The sequence below is a fragment of the Trichechus manatus genome, unplaced genomic scaffold, assembly GCF_000243295.1.
Source record: "Trichechus manatus latirostris isolate Lorelei unplaced genomic scaffold, TriManLat1.0 scaffold00001, whole genome shotgun sequence".
Classification (NCBI taxonomy): Eukaryota; Metazoa; Chordata; class Mammalia; order Sirenia; family Trichechidae; genus Trichechus; species Trichechus manatus.
This window is the reverse complement of record NW_004443937.1, coordinates 10,083,737-10,101,711: the sequence shown is the minus strand read 5'-3', so window position 1 is coordinate 10,101,711 and position 17,975 is coordinate 10,083,737. Positions and strand designations below refer to the sequence as shown.

The 17,975-nt window shown below is 52.6% G+C and overlaps 1 protein-coding gene across 3 annotated transcripts in view; it reads left to right on the top strand.

Annotated features, from left to right (window-relative positions):
• The window catches only part of ATP2B2 (ATPase plasma membrane Ca2+ transporting 2), a 203,507-nt gene extending 187,410 nt beyond the window's left edge, over nucleotides 1–16,097 (top strand). For 2 of the 3 annotated variants that reach the window (XM_004368327.1, XM_004368328.1), the window contains 4 exons: nucleotides 219–430; nucleotides 551–658; nucleotides 2,733–2,915; nucleotides 12,987–14,016. In XM_004368327.1, the coding sequence (XP_004368384.1) occupies nucleotides 219–430; nucleotides 551–658; nucleotides 2,733–2,915; nucleotides 12,987–13,298 (815 nt within the window). In that variant the 3' untranslated portion in view covers nucleotides 13,299–14,016. Of the gene's footprint in view, nucleotides 1–218; nucleotides 431–550; nucleotides 659–2,732; nucleotides 2,916–12,986 lie in introns of all 3 variants that reach the window. The other variant, XM_004368329.1, reaches the window with a different exon arrangement.
• The last annotated feature ends 1,878 nt before the right edge of the window (nucleotides 16,098–17,975 follow it).

Sequence of the window (17,975 nt, the reverse complement as noted above, 5' to 3'; positions counted from 1 at the left end):
GGTAACCTGGTAGTCCACCTTCATCAGATTTCCACAGCACAAGTGGGAGAAAGTTACCCCAAGGTCTTTCTCCCAAAGACTCTTCACCACGCTCACCAGCCACCCAACAGCACAGGCCCGCACCACCTCACGTCCAAAGCCCACCCAGCATCTCAGTGACTCACCCAAGGAGGCCCCCAGCCCACCCCCAGCACAGCCCCTGCCCTCTGGCTTGGCAGGCGAGAAGATGTTCCAGATCGACAGCGGGAGGAACGCGCCCCTGCACTCCCCGCCCTCGGAGCACTACACCATCATCTTCAACACCTTCGTCATGATGCAGCTCTTCAATGAGATCAATGCTCGCAAGATCCACGGCGAGCGCAACGTCTTTGACGGCATCTTCCGGAACCCCATCTTCTGCACCATCGTGCTGGGCACCTTTGCCATCCAGGTAGCCCGGCCCCCCATCCTTACCTGGGCTGGGGTGGACGGTGCCCTGAGAGCCCAGACCCCTGCACGGGCCCCTGACTGCCTGTCTCTCTGTCCCTCTCTGCTCCCCTTTGACCTCCAGATAGTGATCGTGCAGTTTGGGGGGAAGCCGTTCAGCTGCTCGCCGCTGCAGCTGGACCAGTGGATGTGGTGCATCTTCATCGGACTAGGAGAGCTCGTCTGGGGCCAAGTAAGTTGCGGGTGGGTTGCAGGAGGTGCATCTTAGCAGGGAAGGGAGAGAGCTCTGGACCAGGACTCCAAGAGCCCCAGGAATGGGTCCCGGCTCTGCCATGGGCTCGCTGTCCGACCTTGAGCAAGGCCCTTCTCGTCTCTGGGCATCTAAGCAGTGAGGTTTGGACCAGGTCCCAGAATGGGTCATTTGGGCGCCACCATTGTAATTTCTGCTATAGATCTACATAACACTGATGCTGTTGTTTACTTACTATTTCCTTTCAATCACGTCAGTTTTTTTTTAACTTAATTTCAGAAGGCAACTTAATATTATTAATATGATTGGAAGATCAGTATCACTTACAAATAGAAGCTAACAAAAAGAAAACTATAATGAGAATGTTGTTATTAAATTTTAGCTGGATGCCATTGCCTGCCAAGGCTCCAAGCATGAAACCTGCTTTTTGTTACAATCCCGGATTAGTCAGTGGTGTGACGGTGTGAAGGACCTGCTCACACTGAGTGGAGGCTCTCCTCTTTGCCCTGTCAGATGGCTTAAAGGGGACACAGAGGGACTAATCTGCTGCATTTCGGTGCTGTTTAAGGCTGTGTCTATAGCCATCTGGAAGTCCCAGGGTGGTGCAAATGGTTAAGCGCTCAACTACCAACTGAAAGGTTGACAGTCTGAATCTACCCAGATGTGGCTCGGAAGAAATGCCTGGTGATCTACTTTCCACAGGTCACAGTCACTGAAAGTCCTATGGAGCAGTTCACTCCGCACCCACAGGGTCGCCATGAGTCAGAACCAACTGTACAGCAGCTGGTTTGCTGTTTTTTGGTAGCCATCTGAGATTCTCCCATGTTCTCCAGGGACCCTTCCAGCTTTGATCCCAAAACATTTACCACCAACTTTCGCCCAAGTTCCAGGCACCCCCACCCCAAATCCCACCTCTGACAGCTTGCAGCTACAGGTGCCTGCCCCAGGAAATGGTGCTCATGAGAAGTGCCCAGATACTGACCCTGGGCCAAAGGGGCTTCTTTCCCAAGCTGCTCCATCAGCCAGGCGCTTGGGCTTTCAGCCTGTTCCCAGGCGAAGGTGAGGAGCTACAATGGCAAAAACTAACTAGCATAGAAAGAAATTTTAATTTCATTCAAAAGGACCTTCTTTAAACTTCGGAACTTCTCTGGAAAGCTGATAAACTAGATTGGACATACAAACCCCTTTTCCGGGCACCCTCAGGGCCAGGCCATCTTTACCTACTGGGACCCAGAGTAGGAGCAGACAGCCCATGCCCTCATGGGGCGCTCAGTGTTTGGGGGAGCCAGGCTCAGAATGACCAAGGGCAATGTCAATGGACAATGCAGATCCTAAACTCCCAGGAACCCCAGATGCTGGAGTGTTCAGGAGCCCCTGCCTGTCCTAGGAGATGAAAGGGGACTCTGACATCCAGCACCTCAGCTTCCCTACAGGGCCAGCCTCTCAGGTCTCATCTCCGTGGGCAAGCCCTCTGGGGAACAGTAAGGATGAAGGCATATTTTCCCCAGAGCAAACCCAGGGTCCACAGGATTAGCTGCCCCCACGACCAGTGGCCTCAGGAGGGAGGTCCTGTGACACCCGGGAATGAGCCCAGGAGACCTGAGGGCCTGCATGGGACAGGCTTCCTGCACGGCAACTCAGACACCCCGTCTCACTCCATCCTCACAACGCTGCACATCACCCCAGCTTTACAGATAGGGAACCAAAGCTCAGAGAGGTTAGATAACTTACCTAAGGTCACATGACCACTAAGGTTTAGAGTATTCAGTGCCACATCTGTCCAACTCCTAAAGTGCAAGATTTTCCAGCATGTCCCCGTAACTCTGGATAAGTGAGTGAGTGAGTGAATTAATAAGAGATTTAAAAAAAAAAAAAAGATGGCGTTGAGGAATGGGTGTGATGAGTTAAGGAGTGAACTGAACAAGTGAGTAGATAAGTGGTAAGACGAGAGGGGAGGGAGGGAGAGGAAGGAGGGGTGGGGATGAAGTGACTCCAGGGAGGGGAGAAGGCTGGCTGCAGGGATACCTTCCCTGCCTGACCCCTGGGTCCCTTCCAGGTCATCGCCACCATCCCAACCAGCAGGCTCAAGTTCCTCAAGGAGGCAGGAAGACTCACGCAGAAAGAGGAGATCCCCGAGGAGGAGCTCAATGAGGACGTGGAGGAGATAGACCACGCGGAGAGAGAGCTGCGGCGGGGCCAGATCCTGTGGTTCCGAGGCCTGAATCGGATCCAAACTCAGGTACAAGAGCCTCTCAGGGCCAGGCCACACCTGTGGGGTGAGGGGTGGGGGTGGAGATGAGGCAGCCTCCATATGACCCCGAGGGCCCAGCGCTGGCATGCAGGGAGGGTGGCTGCCAAGCACACAAACCGCCAGGCCACAGAGAGCCTGACTTCCCAGGCCAGGCAGCTTTGGGAGGGATTTGCCACAGGCCAGCACCTAGGCTCCAAAGGGCCCCCACCATCTCAACAACCATTTTATTCACCCACGCTCTTCCCACACTCAGGTGGTTCCCCTCAGGCAAGGGTCAGAGTGGGTGTTACACCCACCAAGGGTTTGGAGGGGTTCCTCTGAGAGGGCAGGTGGCATGCAGGGACTCTGAGGACTAAGGGAGGGGCTCTGGTGGGTGCTGCTGGGGGACATGGACCAGGACAATGCAAAGCTGCAGGCAGGTGACCAATGCGTCTTGAGGCCAGAACACAGCCTCAGGTCAGAGTCCACCCCAGATTCTCCCAGGGCCCAGGGGCAGCCCTGTCAGGCAATGGAGCTTCTGCTTGGGCACAGGGGAAACATGCTGTGGGACACACACACACACCACACGCACTGGCACACGCACTGGCACACACACAGACTGGCCACACGCTCTGGGACACATGCGCCCAGGCCACACACTCTGGGACTCACGCAGGCCACATGCTCTGGGACACACGCAGGCCACATGCTCTGGGACACACACAGCCCCCACACTCTGCAACACACACACACACACACACAGCCCACACTATCTGTGACACACAGGCCACATGCTCTGGGACACACACAGCCCCCACACTCTGGGACACACACAGCCCCCACACTCTGCAATACACACACACACATACACACACACACACACAGGCCACACACTCTGGGACACAGACACACACAGGCCACACTCTCTGCAACACACACACAGGCCACACACACACAGGCCACACACTCTGGGACACACACAGCCCCCACACTCTGCAACACACACACACACACACACAGGCCACAAACTCTTGGACACACACACACAGGCCACACTCTGTGACACACAGGCCACACACTCTGGGACACACACTCTGGGACACACACACACAGGCCACATGCTCTGGGACACACACACACACAGGCCACACTCTCTACGACCCACATAGGCCACATTCTCTGCGACACACACACACACAGGCCACACGCTCCGGGACACACACACAAAGGCCACACACTATCACATGTGCCTCATGCCCAGTTTACAGCGAGCTTCCACAGCTGTGAGATGAGGGGCAGAAGGGACTAGGAAACTCAGAGAGGGCTGGTCTCTTAACCGAGACCACCTGGGAGAGCCAACGCTGGGAATTTCATACCCAGCCCTATCCCCATCACGCTCTGGGACACCCAATTGGGCGGGGACGGAGGCAGGGAAAGTAACAGAGAAGGCCCCTGTCTGAGGGCTCCTACCTGCAGCCTGGTTCTCCGGCTCCCCCCTGGGGAAGCCTCTGGCCCTCCTCTTTGGGATGGTGGGTAAGTCTAGCAGCTGCGTGTCTTCTGCCTATTGGGCCCCTTCACATTCCTGGTCTTTATGGCCATGCCAGCCCCTCCGGCGGCAGGGCCCTCCTCACAGCCCTGCACAGGGTCTGTCCACCAGGAGGCACAGGGGGAGGGGCAGAGGGCACCGGGCTACCCTAGCTGCTCCCTCTGACAGAAGCTGCCAGAGCACCAGCCTGGGCCCTGCCTGCCTGGCCTGTCTCCAGGCTTGGACTGGCCGTTCATGTCCACCCAACAGAACAGTATTATCACCTGTGCTGCTTCACACTTCACATTGCCGGTCCCAAACATATCTCATTTACCTTCATAGCCCCCCGAGAGGTAGGTGTGACTCCCCCAGGTTTAGAGGTACCTGAGTTCAGGAGATGAGCCTTTCTGCTGAGCTGGCACGGCTGGGGGGTGGAGACAGGTTTCAGACACAGAGCTGCCGGATCCAGGCTGGCTCTCCCCTTCCCTAACAACACCCCAGCAGCCGGCCTCCCAGCGGCCCGGCTCCGTGGGAGTGCTGGGGCAGCTCTCAGTGCACAGGGCCCTTGCTGCCACCACCCTGGTGGTCACCCCACACCCTGGCGACCACGCCCACACCCCCGCGACCACGCCTGTCTGGGGTCTCTAGATTTCGGTAGGACCAGGCGGCGGTTTCCTGAGCAGGCACAGGCTCCTGTCTAGCCTGGCTCTTTCTGAGCACTAACATGTGCCATATGCTTTGCCAGTTACAGATAACCCTGCTAGGTAGGTGGCACTGCCCCTTTGTAAGGACCAGAAGCTGAACTCAGAGAGGTGCCTTGCCCAAGGTTACCTATCTAGTAGGTGATCTGGCCCAAGCTCTGTCCACTCCAGAGCCCCCCGCCCCTCATGCCCCCTCTGCTCCACACCGCCCTGAGGGAGGCTGAGCGCGCTCTCTGGCCTCCAGACGCCATGTTTAATCGCCCCTACCCCCAGCCCCAGCCCACTGGTCCCTGACCACGAATGCAGAAAAGTGGTCGGACTCCCTCGTCCTCCCTGGGACCCTGGGGCCTACAGAGGGGCCTGGAGCTGAGCAGATGTCTTTCAGAGCCTTGGAGTGTGTCTGGTACTTTTTTTTTAATTTAAGTGATGTTGTTGTTGCCGTGGCTGCGGCTGTTCTTGTGACGTTGCGCCTGTCAGTTGTGTAGCTGTTGTGTTCGTTCTTTTTGCAACTTGTCTCGTTCTCTCCTCCGTTGCAGATTGAAGTAGTCAATACTTTCAAGAGCGGGGCCTCCTTTCAGGGGGCCCTCCGGAGACAGTCCTCCGTCACCAGCCAGAGCCAGGACGTAGCCAATCTCTCTAGCCCTAGTCGCGTGTCGTTGTCCAATGCTCTTTCCTCTCCGACCAGCCTTCCTCCTGCTGCAGCTGGGCGTGAGTGTGACTCCTTCCCGCCACTGGTGCCACAGACGCCAGCTCCTGGGCGGGCAGGCGGGCAGGGGCAGGGGCACCAAAGGACACGGGGGGCAGCTGGTCACTGGTAGGCGCAGGGGTTGAGGGATCACAGCCATTAAGGAAGATCACAGTTGGTCAGGAGCTCGTAGCCAGTCAGAGGGGCTGAGTCAGTCAGGGGGCAGAGTCAGTCTGGGGTCAGGGCCAATGCAGGGGTCCGAGTCAGGGGTTACAACCAGTCAGTCGGGGTTGGAGGGTCACAACTGGTCAAAAGTAAAAGGATCACCTTTACTCAAGGAGGTTGCAGTGATCAAATGGTCCTAATCCATCTCAGCGTCGTGCAGTGAAGGGGGTGTCAGGTGGGCACAGAGTATCCCAATTGGTATAGGGTCATACTTGGTCAGGAAACATACAGCCAGTGAAGGTCAGAATTGACCAAGAGGTCACAGCCTTGCAGTCAAAGTCAGGCAAAGGGTTACGTTGGCCAAGGGGTAAAAGTCCCTCAGGGCATCACAGTCAGTCACAGTGGGGGTCCACCCGAGAGGGATCATGTCATTCAGGGTTTCCCAGCCAGCCAGGGAGCACCGGTCAGTGATGGGGGTCATGACCAAGGGAGACAGTTGAGCAAAAAGACCACTGTAGGTCACAGGTCACAGTCACTCAGGGGTCCCAGGCCATCAGGGAGATCATACAGTCTGGACACTCCACCCTAGAAGTTCAGCACCCTCTGCCCTTTCTCACTGTTCCTCCCCTTGCACATCCGAAGGCATCGGCCACCTTACGAACACCTTCCCTGCAGCAGGGGCTAAAGCTCTGTCCCCCCTCCTGGAAGGGACAAAAGCTCCTGACCCATTCAGCCGAACCTCAGGTGGACAATAGTGGGCCATGCCTACATCTTGGCTGAGTGCCAGCAGCCCTGAGGGATCTGGTCTCAACCTCAGCCTCCTGCCCTTCCTTATCTGAAGGCTGGCCTGGCACTTGGACCCCCTCTTCATCTCCCTCCTACTGAGCTCATCTCTACACACCACTACTTCTGACCTGGGTCTTTCATCTCTGGCCTTGTCTAGATCTTTCCTGAACCTCTCCATGGCTTCAGGCCCCAGAAGGAAGAAGTCTCCATTTACCACCTGTCTCCCTTACCTCGTCTCCAATTAAACCAGTTGACATCAAGTCGATTCCAACTCATGGCAATCCATGTGTGTCAGAGTAGAACTGGACTTCATAGGATTTTCAATGGCTGATTTTTTTGGAAGTAGATAGCCAGGCCTGTCTTCTGAGGTGCTTCCAGGTAGACTCAAACTTCCAGCCTTTTGGTTAGCAGCCGAGGGTGTTAACCATTAGCACCACCCAGGAACTCCTAGCTCCAGTCAGGCCCTACCAAACTGCAAGGGAGGCCCCTAGTTCTCATCTTCTCAGATTGGCACACTGTTGTTGCACTTAGCCTTCAGGGCTTCTATGATGAGAAATGGGCTCCAGAAAATCTCATATCTTGATACGTTACAATGTGTAGAACACACACAGCACACACCCCCTGCTACTGAGCAGGAAAGCACTCATGTTCAGGTAGTAACGCTTCCATCTTAGGCCCTCTAGCAGGAAGCACAAGCCACAAAGAGCCATTGGTGGCATATGCTTATGTCCCAGACCTTCCTGTGGAGGCAGTCCTGCCAGGTATGCAAGATGACAGGAAGGATGCAGAGAAGGAGAGGAAGCCCCTCAATGTTCATTCATTAGCACAAAAGCACAATGACGGGGAAGCTGGACTAGCCAACGTGAAATGGAGGTGCATTTGAGTAGATGACGTCTGGGTCACGTTTCCATGAGGCACTGTCACGGAGAGATCACTGCCAGGCTTTCTCAAGGCAGGAGAGACTTGGTCCCCTCCCACTCCCCTTCAGACTAGAGAGTGGTGACCTTGGAGGGCAGCCCACGCCCAGCTGACCCCGCATCAGCTCAGCTCTTTCCTGGCTCAGTGCCCCACCTGTCTTGAAGTGTGATGACCACAGTGTTCCGGCATGAGATCCCCCGGGGAATACATTTCTGTGGGTTCCTGCCACCCCTTCCCAGAAGTCCTGCATCTCTCTGGCTGGGTCTGACCACGAGGAGTCTGGCTGCTGGCTGTAGCTCAGCTCTTGGCCCAGCCCAGTCCAGCCTCCTTCTTTAATGTGGAGCTTCGTACTGGCCACGACAAAGCTCAGTCAACATTTCTGGGCACCCATGCAGCCTTTGAAAGCCTTCCCTTTGCTTAGCCCCCTCTCCCCGCCCCCTCATCTTAGCTTTTATAATCTAGAACAAAGAGCTTGGTCACCTTGAACCTTGGCAATTTCATTCTAACTTTTCTTTTGGGTCATTTATAAAAACAGTAAGGCCAGTGCTGGGACAGTCATTTTTCAACACTTCTCCCTTCAGAGAAATGTCTCTTTATTCACTTCCTATCTCTCAGTCACTCTCCTCTAAGTCAGATGAATCCCTTTTATCCCATGGTGACCCCAACTCTGGAACAGCCTTTGAAATGGAGCCTGGGCAAAGGCTTTACAAAGGCTGACTTAGTCATCCTTGCCCACAGCCCTCATTCTCAGATGACCCCCTCATCCAGCCACCATCTTGCCTTTCCCCCTACATATCATGCTCCCTTAAGAATCCCACAATCCTCCCCTCTATTATAGAAGGCAGCCTGTACTTCCAGGTCCCTTCTGGGACCCCTCCTTGGGAAAATGGTTTCAGAGAGAGCCTAACCATCCTCCTGCCCAAGGGCACTTGTTCCCAAGGAGGAGCACAACCTCTGTGGTTTCAACATACACATTTTGGTCAACACAGTCACAGTGCAAACTCTAAATAAATATCCCCCCTAGTTCCTCCTTTGCTTGAATAGTTCCTCTGACAATGTCACCCCTCTGGTCCCCAAGGGATAAGACAGGGTCCTTTCAGAAGCCAAAATGGCACAAGGAAGGTAGGAAGCAGGACGCCTGGTGAGAGAAGGGGCCCCAAGAGGGGTGGGATGGAGAGATGGGCTGCCTGCCGGCCTCCTCTGAGCAGGATCTCATTCCTGGGGACTCTCCGGCACAGGAGGGTGGCCATGTGCATGTCAGAGCCAAACTGAAAACCCTAAACGAGTCAACCACTGTCCCCTCCATTAGCACTAGGATATCAAAAGTTGAACACAAAGCCTGAGACAGGGCAGTGCGGGCTTGAAGCTGACTCTGACTCATGACAGGTGGGATGAGGAAACTCCCCAGCTACTTCATGCAGTCCTCGCCCAGCCCCACCCTGAGAGGGGGAGGATCCCAGGCAGACAGATGACGTCATAGGCAGGACAGTCCCATCAGTCTGGCTCCCAGAATGTTCAGAAGGGAACTCTAGTCCATTTTCTGCTTGTCTCCTCTGACTTACTCAAAAACAAGTTTGTTTTCCCCCCCAGAAATTTGATGGCACACCCCTAAGGCCTTATACTTGAGCCTCACTCAAAATCTTCCAAAGCAGTTCCCCACATTCTTTCATTCATATATGTCTCACAACCAAAATATGAGGGGGTAGGCTCTATCAATGTATCCTTTTAAGAGAGAAACACACAGAGGCTCAGAGAAGGAAAATGACTTGGCCAAGATCACCCAGCAAATGACCAGCAAGAGGTCTAACACCTGAGTCCCCCATTTTCCCACCATCCACACTGCTTCCCAGACGAGCCCACAGAGGTTGGATTTCCATTCAGGAACCAGTGCCCATGCCCACAGCCACATACCTGTGAGAAGACCCAGTCTTCCCTGGTTTAGAAGGCCAGGGAAGCTGCTCTCTGCCTGGCAGGGACTGGGGAGAAGGAAACCTTCCCACTGGGGACCAAGGGCAATATTAGTATTCAGCTCTTTGTTTCAAGGCCACATCACACAGCCTCTTTCTCTTATTCCCCTCAAATGCCTAACCCGCCTCAGACCATCCTTGTATTTAGCAGGTCTGTAGCATGCCCAGTGTTCATCAGTGAAAGTCCTGCACCTTTGAACCAACTAAGCCAGCAGCATCCTAACCCAGGGCCTGGCCACATTGCTAGATCCCGTAACCTGCTAGATAGGGCATCTCCTGCCCCCACTTTCCTTCAGATCCCTGGTTCTGAGCACAGTGAGGGCAAGGAATTGGCATCTCTTAGGGGGAGAAAAGAAAGAGATAGGAAAGAAAGCTGGACCCCTCATTAGCATTTTGATAACGAATTTAGTGCAGTCTTGGGTTGGCGAGAAAATGGCTTGCTTCTGGGGGGGATCCTAGAGCTCTCCGCTGTCTGAATATTCCATGTGTTTGTTTCCCTAGAGGGCTAGAGAACCCTGGACACAGAGTTCAGCAAGAGAGAGTGAAATTAAAAGAGGTTGTGAGTCTTTAACCTTGAGCCTGAAATGAATGTGAATCAATCCCAGACTCTTGGCTTCCTTGAAGCCGGGTAAACATTCGAGTATGTCGAACCCATTCCACACCGGGGCCGCTGTGTTTCCTCAGAGCCCTCTGACAGCGGGCATTGGTCCCCCTGCTCCCTGTGTACCAATGAAACCAAAACGTCTGAAATCCCACAAACTGGGGACCTTCCTCTCTTCCCCTCACCCCCCGCCCAGATGCAGCTTATGCCCCAAAGTCCCAGTTTTAGGTAGGCAGGGGAGGGAGATGGAAGAGCTTTTTTTCTTCCCATACTTTTTTCCATTTCAGCCGTGGAGAGAACCGAAGTGGAGACTTGAAATGGCCGTGGCGGGGTGTCCCGAAAAGTCTTGTCCCCACAGTCTTGTCCAGAGCAGTCCATTCTTTCTGTTGTCTCCATGCCAGGGGGAGGGCGGAGGGGCCTGCATCTCATTGTGTGTTGTCCCCTTTGCATTGTCAGTCACATGACAGGGTCCTGCCACCATTCCCTCCCCCCACCACCAGGTACTCCAGCTGGCATCTCATTGAAAGTCAGCCTCAGAACACCCTGAGCACTAGGCTGAGCAGCTACAATGAGAATTCTCATTCCCATTTTACAGATAAGAAAGCTGAGGCTTGTAATGCCTCCCCCCACGCCCCCCCCCCATTAGGAATTTAACAGCCCACTTAGCAGGAGATTGGAATACTGATAATCTCTACAGAGTCACAAATAGGGAAGCCGGGGAAAAGGAGCCTCAGAGCAGACGGAAGGGCTGTCACCGAGGCGGCACTAATGCTCAGTGCTTGTGCTTGGCACCTCTTGACTAATGCTCGTGCTTGGCATCTCTTGACTCTTAAAGCACATTCCACCACATGGGGCTCCCTGGCTTCCCCAGCCCACAGCACATAAGAAAGGAAAAGGAAAGAGATGCTTTTTCAGAAGACAAGAAGTCAGAGCTAGTAAGTCATAGCTGATGGCAAAGGAGAAACAACTAAAAGACAGTTGCAAAACTGTGGGTCTTACACAAGACCACCAAGGAGTATTAGCAAACTTGAAGTTCAGGTCAGCTCTGTGTGCTCTAAAGTCGAAGGCAGAGGAGCCTGTGATGGGCTTTAGAAAGACACCCTCTGAATCCTTAAAAGGAGCTCTGACATTTAAAGCCATCAACCACAGTCATCTAGAAAAGTCACGTCCATGGGCCAAGGCCTTCCCCGCCAGCGTCCCACAGATGAGCACCTCTGGGTTTAGCTGAGAGCGACACAAATCCTAGGACTGCCAGGGCCTCCCCACACCTGTCTTGTCAGTCTCCGCCTCCCCGAGGCCCCTGGGATGTGGGGGCCACTGCTCTGCAGGGAAGGCAGCCATGCAACCACGGGACAGGGCCAGCGGGTGCTGCCTCCGTTGGGGCTGGATACAGTTCTGAGTGGGCTAGAAAGAGAGCAGGAGGTGCCGTTGTCCAGAGTCCCATCAGCCCCTTGAGATGACAGGCACGGCTCCCCCTCCCAGAAGTCCAAAGAAGGGACCCCTCTTGTACCCAGTGAGGCAGGACAGGGGACGACCAGAAAGGCAGTATGACGTGCCCACAGTCTTGGCACCAAACTCAGGTCTCCCACTAGCTGGAGGACTCAGGTCCAAGCTCCAGCCATTCTTCAGAAGAGAAGGCTGAGGCCCAGGATGCAGGGTTCATGACTGAAACCCAGAAAATGAACGCACTGGCTGCTGTGTGGCTCAGCTCCACACCCCCCAGAACCCCACCTGAGGCTGGGTTTGCCCATTCGATTCTGGCCCCATTTTTTCGTTTTGTGTTTTCAAAGCACAAACAGGGAAATAAAATACCTCAGGAAATAAGGGACCCCAAGGCAAGCTCCAATGCCTGGCCAGGGCTTTGAGTCTATACTCGAGTGTTTACCTCCTCAATGCATGAAGGAAAAGAAACGCTGGGTACAAACGACCTCTGTTCACATTGTCCAGGCTTCCAAGTGTAGCCGTGTGCCCGTTTGTGTGTGCCGTATGGTTCCCGCCCCCACCCGTGGCATGCTCCCTGCCCCGAGTGTCCCCAGTCTGCCGGCTCCCTCGTGCTTTCTGGCTGCCTCTGCACTGCACCTCAGAAAGCCCTGAGTTGGGCTTTCGTTTGCTTTGCTGCCTTCGGTTGGACGTTCTCGTTCTCTGTTTGGCCCTCGTGTGTCTTCTCTCATCCCAGCTCATCCACCTGTCTCACCTTTCTGTTCCTTTTCTGTGTGTGGCGCGCAATCTGTTCCATGTTATATGGTTTCTTAACTGTGTGTGGTTTTTTTACAATTAGTTTTTTTTTTAATAGCCTCTCCTCCTTCCTACTTGATTCCCACCTGGCCCTCCCCTCCTTCTGCATGGTTGAACCTCTGCTCTAGAATTAACAAGGCTCAGTCTCTCACTAGGTGTGGGTGCCCACCAGAGTGGACCAAGCTTCCTTTAACCACTGGTTCCCAGCATCTCTTTGATGGTGCTTGATGACTCCTCCTGTTCTCATACTGTAGTTCTGGCCCAAACCAATTTTAAAAAAAACCAACCACCTCATGAATGCACATAACCTAAGCCCTCTACCACTTCCGTTTTTCCCCTCCTGCGATGCTCATAACATCCAGCGACTGTGGATTCCAGCCGCCTGCTGTGTCCTAACTCTTCTCCCACCCGTCCCCTCTCCGAGGCCCCCAAAATGTGGCTGCCAACCCCCTCCCCCCGCCAGGGCAGTGCTTCTGACCCCTGTGCTTCCCTTGCAGATCCGCGTCGTGAAGGCGTTCCGTAGCTCTCTCTATGAAGGTTTAGAAAAGCCTGAGTCTCGAACCTCCATCCATAATTTCATGGCTCATCCTGAATTCCGGATCGAAGATTCCCAGCCCCACATCCCCCTCATCGACGACACCGACCTGGAAGAAGATGCCGCACTCAAGCAGAACTCGAGCCCGCCGTCCTCGCTCAACAAGAACAACAGCGCCATCGACAGCGGGATCAACCTGACGACCGACACAAGCAAATCAGCTACCTCTTCAAGTCCAGGGAGCCCCATCCACAGCCTGGAGACGTCGCTTTAGCTGAGGACCTCCGGCGCCCGCCCGCCCTCACAGACCCCACCACCACCTGCCTTTCGGGCACCCACCCACCCAGGCACCCAAGACACCAAGCAGCAAAGAGCAACAACAGAAAACCAAACACTGGAGAGAGAACCCATGTTTCCACCCAACAGACCCTTTCTCTGGCTGCGATGCTGTTTGAACTTTTTCACTTGGAGGCAAGGGGCGGGATCTCTACTGGGGGCTTATGGGAGTGAGCGATTTGTCAAAACCCGCCCTTCCTGGCTCCCGCCCACACATGGACCAGCCATGCCCCCGCCCGGCCACCACGTCCCCTGCATGAATGTACTGTACACTTCCAGTCCTCCCCTTGTTTGGTTTTCGGGGGTTTGGGGAGGGGTTTTTTGTTTGTTTTCTTAGGCGGGAACTGCAAACACTCTTTTCTGAGACTATTTATCCAATCCACTGGTCTGTGAGTTTTTGAAATGCTTGCGCAGCATGGTCTCAGTTGTATAGATTAATTTAATAACTTTTTGAAATTGCAGAGCTTAACTCGCCTAGTAGATTTGCACCAACGGAACCGAGGAACTTCATAGACACTCACAAGGTTATATCCATTTCTTTGTATCTATATCTACGTATACTTCTCCAAGACTGTATACGTCCATATAGATAAGTAGATTTATATATATATATATATATATATATATATATAAATATATATATATACATGGATATATATAAAGTTTCTTTGCCGGCATGTTGCCTTGTTTCCGCTTAAATTGCTCTATTTTAACTTATTTATGTTCTAAAAGAAGAATGTAATTTGTTTACAAACCTGTAGATAATGTCTGGCTATTTGTACCGTTTAAGAACACTGGTGGCTGAGATGCTGTACCGACAGCTCAGCCCAACAGACACTTCTCCTGGATTGCATCCCTGATGTTTTACAATAGCCATGCTCTGATTTTTGCCTGCCATTTCCGTTGAATAACGTCACTACCGCGGGAGTCTCAGGCAGGAGCCAAACACTACCGAGTATCCATCTAGAGAAGTTTCATAACGTGCTCCGTAGACGAAGGGAGAGGAGGAGAGAAGGCTTCCTGGGTTTGTAGCACTAACGGCCATCCTGGCCCAAGGATGACGGCAGCATCCACGAAGCAAACGTTGAAGACTTTTCTCTCAATGAAACTCGCTTGAGTTTACCAAGAGCATTTCCAAACTTGGTTCTCTTTGGCGCTGTCTGTACAGAGATTGGGGTAGTGTTGAGATATTATAAATGCTATTGTGTTGATTTTTTTTTATTAGTAATTTAGAGGTTTATTCCCTTATAAATTGCAGCATATGAGCTGTTGGCATATGGATGAAGATCAGTATGGCTTGCTGCTTTTATTTTTATTTTTGAAGAAAAATAGCCTTTTTCTCTGCACTATTTAGATCCGAATGAACTTTATGATGTGTATATTGAGATGTATTCAGTGTGATTTTTTAAACCAAATTGTCTTCCTGTAGTCACGATATATACTATAGCCTTTTAACAGCAAGTCTCGCTTTCCCAGACAGAAAGCCATTCTGAAACCCTGCGGTATCACAGGTGAGAAAAGGTGGTTATTTTTTCCCCCAAACCAATAACAGCACTAGTAATCCCACTTATAAGAGCTTATTTAATTGTATGTCAGCCTCTTAACTGCTAAGCACTTTGTGGGTCTCAGCTTTTTTCATAAAAGAACTTTTGTATTTAATACAAAGTTAGCTTTGAGACTTTTCAGCATACGATCTTTTTCCATAAACTTGTACAGTGCAAAAGACATTTTGAATACCATGATCGATGATGTCCCATGCTTCGAGGAAAACCAAACACTTTCCGCCTTGCTTGCAAAACTCATTCCTCACGCTGACCCTTCCCACAGTTGTTCTGTGTCCGCCCGGCCCCTTCCCTTCTCCGGGCCCAGAGAACTCTTCCACAAACAAGATGAGATCCCCTCGGGAAAAGAGCCATAGTCAGCTGGGAGGGCCTAGGTCTGGATGGCTGTGGAAAAACTTGAGGGCTTAGGGTCTGAAGTCAGCCAACCCCACAAGGCTAAACCCTCCTGTCAGGAGAAAGCTTTCAAGAGGGCCTTCTTTGTGAGAGACCATCACCTGAACGTCACGAAGAAATATCTCTGAATGTATCTGGGAGAGGCAACTGCACCCCTGAAGGGGCGAGCAACCCTCAGACGTGCTTACTGGATTCAGCTACAAGCACCACCAAAAGCCAGCCTGCTGAGCAACTCTGAGGAAGGAATGCCTCGCATGGGTGAGACACGGGGCAGCCTCGGAACATGGTGTTTTTCGGAGTTTCGTCTCTCAAGGTTTCCCATTCTCCCCTTCTTCGTTCTAATCATGTCTCCATGACCTCATTCCATGACACCAGGATAGTTCCACTTGTACCATGCTTCCTGTTCCTCTGCAGCCAAGATGCAAGGAAACCAGGAGGGGCTTCTGTGAGTGGAGCCTCACTTGGGGAATAGGGAATGATGGAAGCTACCGAGAACGTCCGACGTCAGCTTTGGTCTTTTCTTGTCAGGAATGACAGATTCTCTCCCACACACACCCTCACTCTCACACTTGCATACACAGCCACACACACAGGAAATGATTGGTTTGTCAAAACTCACTGTAGTACATAAAGCTTGCACTCTGCGTCCTATATCTAGCAGCATGGGGTACGTTTGACAGTTCACCCCACTAGGGGGTAGATAATTTATGACCATTCATCTGTTTTTATGAATTTTTTTATCTAGACAATAATTGTAAATAAAGAACTCACCGTCTCTGTTCATTTAATACTATGCAATGGTTATGCTTTCAATTGCTGACACTTCTTACCCTGGCAGTGTGGTTCTGAAATGTCTGTGGCTTAAAAAAAAAAAAAAAAAAAGGCAAAAAACACCATCGAACAGAACATAGTAAGTATGTGCTCTATAATGTATACATTTTTCCAGTCAGGGACCGCACCATCTGAACAAGGGCCCCAGGAGAAGGTGGCAGATGCAGGGGTGAGGTCTAAGCTCCCCAGCCTGCTCCCCCCAACAGATGAAGGAAGAGCAGGCAGCCCCCATCAGTGGTTCCTGGGGCTGTGGAGTCCCCCCACCTTCACAGGTGGGCTGGGAGGACTCTGAGGAGTTCCTGCAACTCAAGCAGAGCTTTCCCTAACTCTGGAGCAGCCCTGACTGCTCCCATCAACCCCTCACCGTGGCCCCTTCGCCCAGCCAGAGCATAGTGCTGGTAAAGAGGGAGGGCGCCCTGCTTCTGAGACCAGACTAGCTACAACTGTGCTGGAGCAACAACTCTTTGTCTGTCTGATCCTGGCTGTCCCAGTTATCAAATCATGTATTCTTTTCCCCAACCGTTCTGAAATGCCACCTTGACCACAGACTGACATCTTACATAGACTTGGGTCGATTTCTGGAATTTCTCTTCTCTTCCCTCTCTGGGTGTCTCGTCTGGCACCAGCTGCATAGTTTTAATTATTGTAGCTTTATAATGTTTTATTACCTGGTGGGGCAAGTCCCCTTCGCTCTTCCTTTACAAAATTTCCTGGTCATTCCCTGACATCTATTCTTCCAAGTAAACTTTAAAAATTTTGCCAAATCTTCCACTCCCTGCCCTCCTCCCACCCTAAATCCTGAGCCCTGTCATTCTCTGTGCAAACATCTTCGTTCCGTTGCAGTTACTGTCCACTCTCGGCCACTGGCTACACTGTGTCCTGTAAGGAGGAACCAAAAGGGCTTCCTGCCTCTTGAGGGAAGCTGGATGTCCCCCCCCACCCCCCATCATTTCACCTGTCCCCTAAACCCAGGAGTTGTCAGGAAGGCTACTGAGCCCCCATCTAATCTCAGCTTGGGAACCAGAGTCACCCCACCTTGGTGGTACTGAGGTGGACCCTCCATCTGCCCCTGGCCCAGATGAGAGACAGCAATCTGTCCCAGACCTGGAGCACCAGAACTAGCTAGGAGAGACCTTTGCAAGGCAAAATGTGTGGCCCAGTGGACAGTACTTCTCATTCTCTTCATGGAGAAACGCTGATTCCCATCTCCCTTTCCTGAGCTGATTTTCAGAAGTTGTGTGACAGGTCCTTTGGGATGCAGCATTTCTTGCCAAGACCTTCTCACCACCCCTACCCCCACACCCCCTCCTCTTCTTGCTCTGCCTATAGGAGGCTGCCACCTGGTGCACTCTGATGAGCCTCCTGCCCAAACCTGTCTCCTGCCATAGTGTCTGAAATCTCCTGTGTTGGGGGAGGGGGTTTCTTGAAGGCTTTGGGGTCTTCCAGAGCCAAGGCCTAAATCAGACAACAGCATGAAATTCCCAGGTCTTTTCCAAGTTCCAAATCAAGCTCTCCTAATTTTGAGGTAGAGATCCTACCCACCCAAGCAGGGGTGAAGGGTAGGTGGGAGGGCGACCCCGGGCCCCAGGCATCAGCCATCACCCCTTCCACCAAAAGCAAGGTAGCTAAGGAACCGCCCTTCCCAGACCCCTAAGTATGTTTTGTAATGCCTGTGGTGCTCTCCCTCCCAGAGCTGGAACTTTCGGGGGTTTCCACTTTGCTAACTCTTGTGTGCACATATTTTATAACAGAGTAACGAGAGAATGGTGCCACATCCAGCTTCTACAAGCTTCCCAGGGTTCTGGGAGGCTCTGGGGCAATCGGGGCTG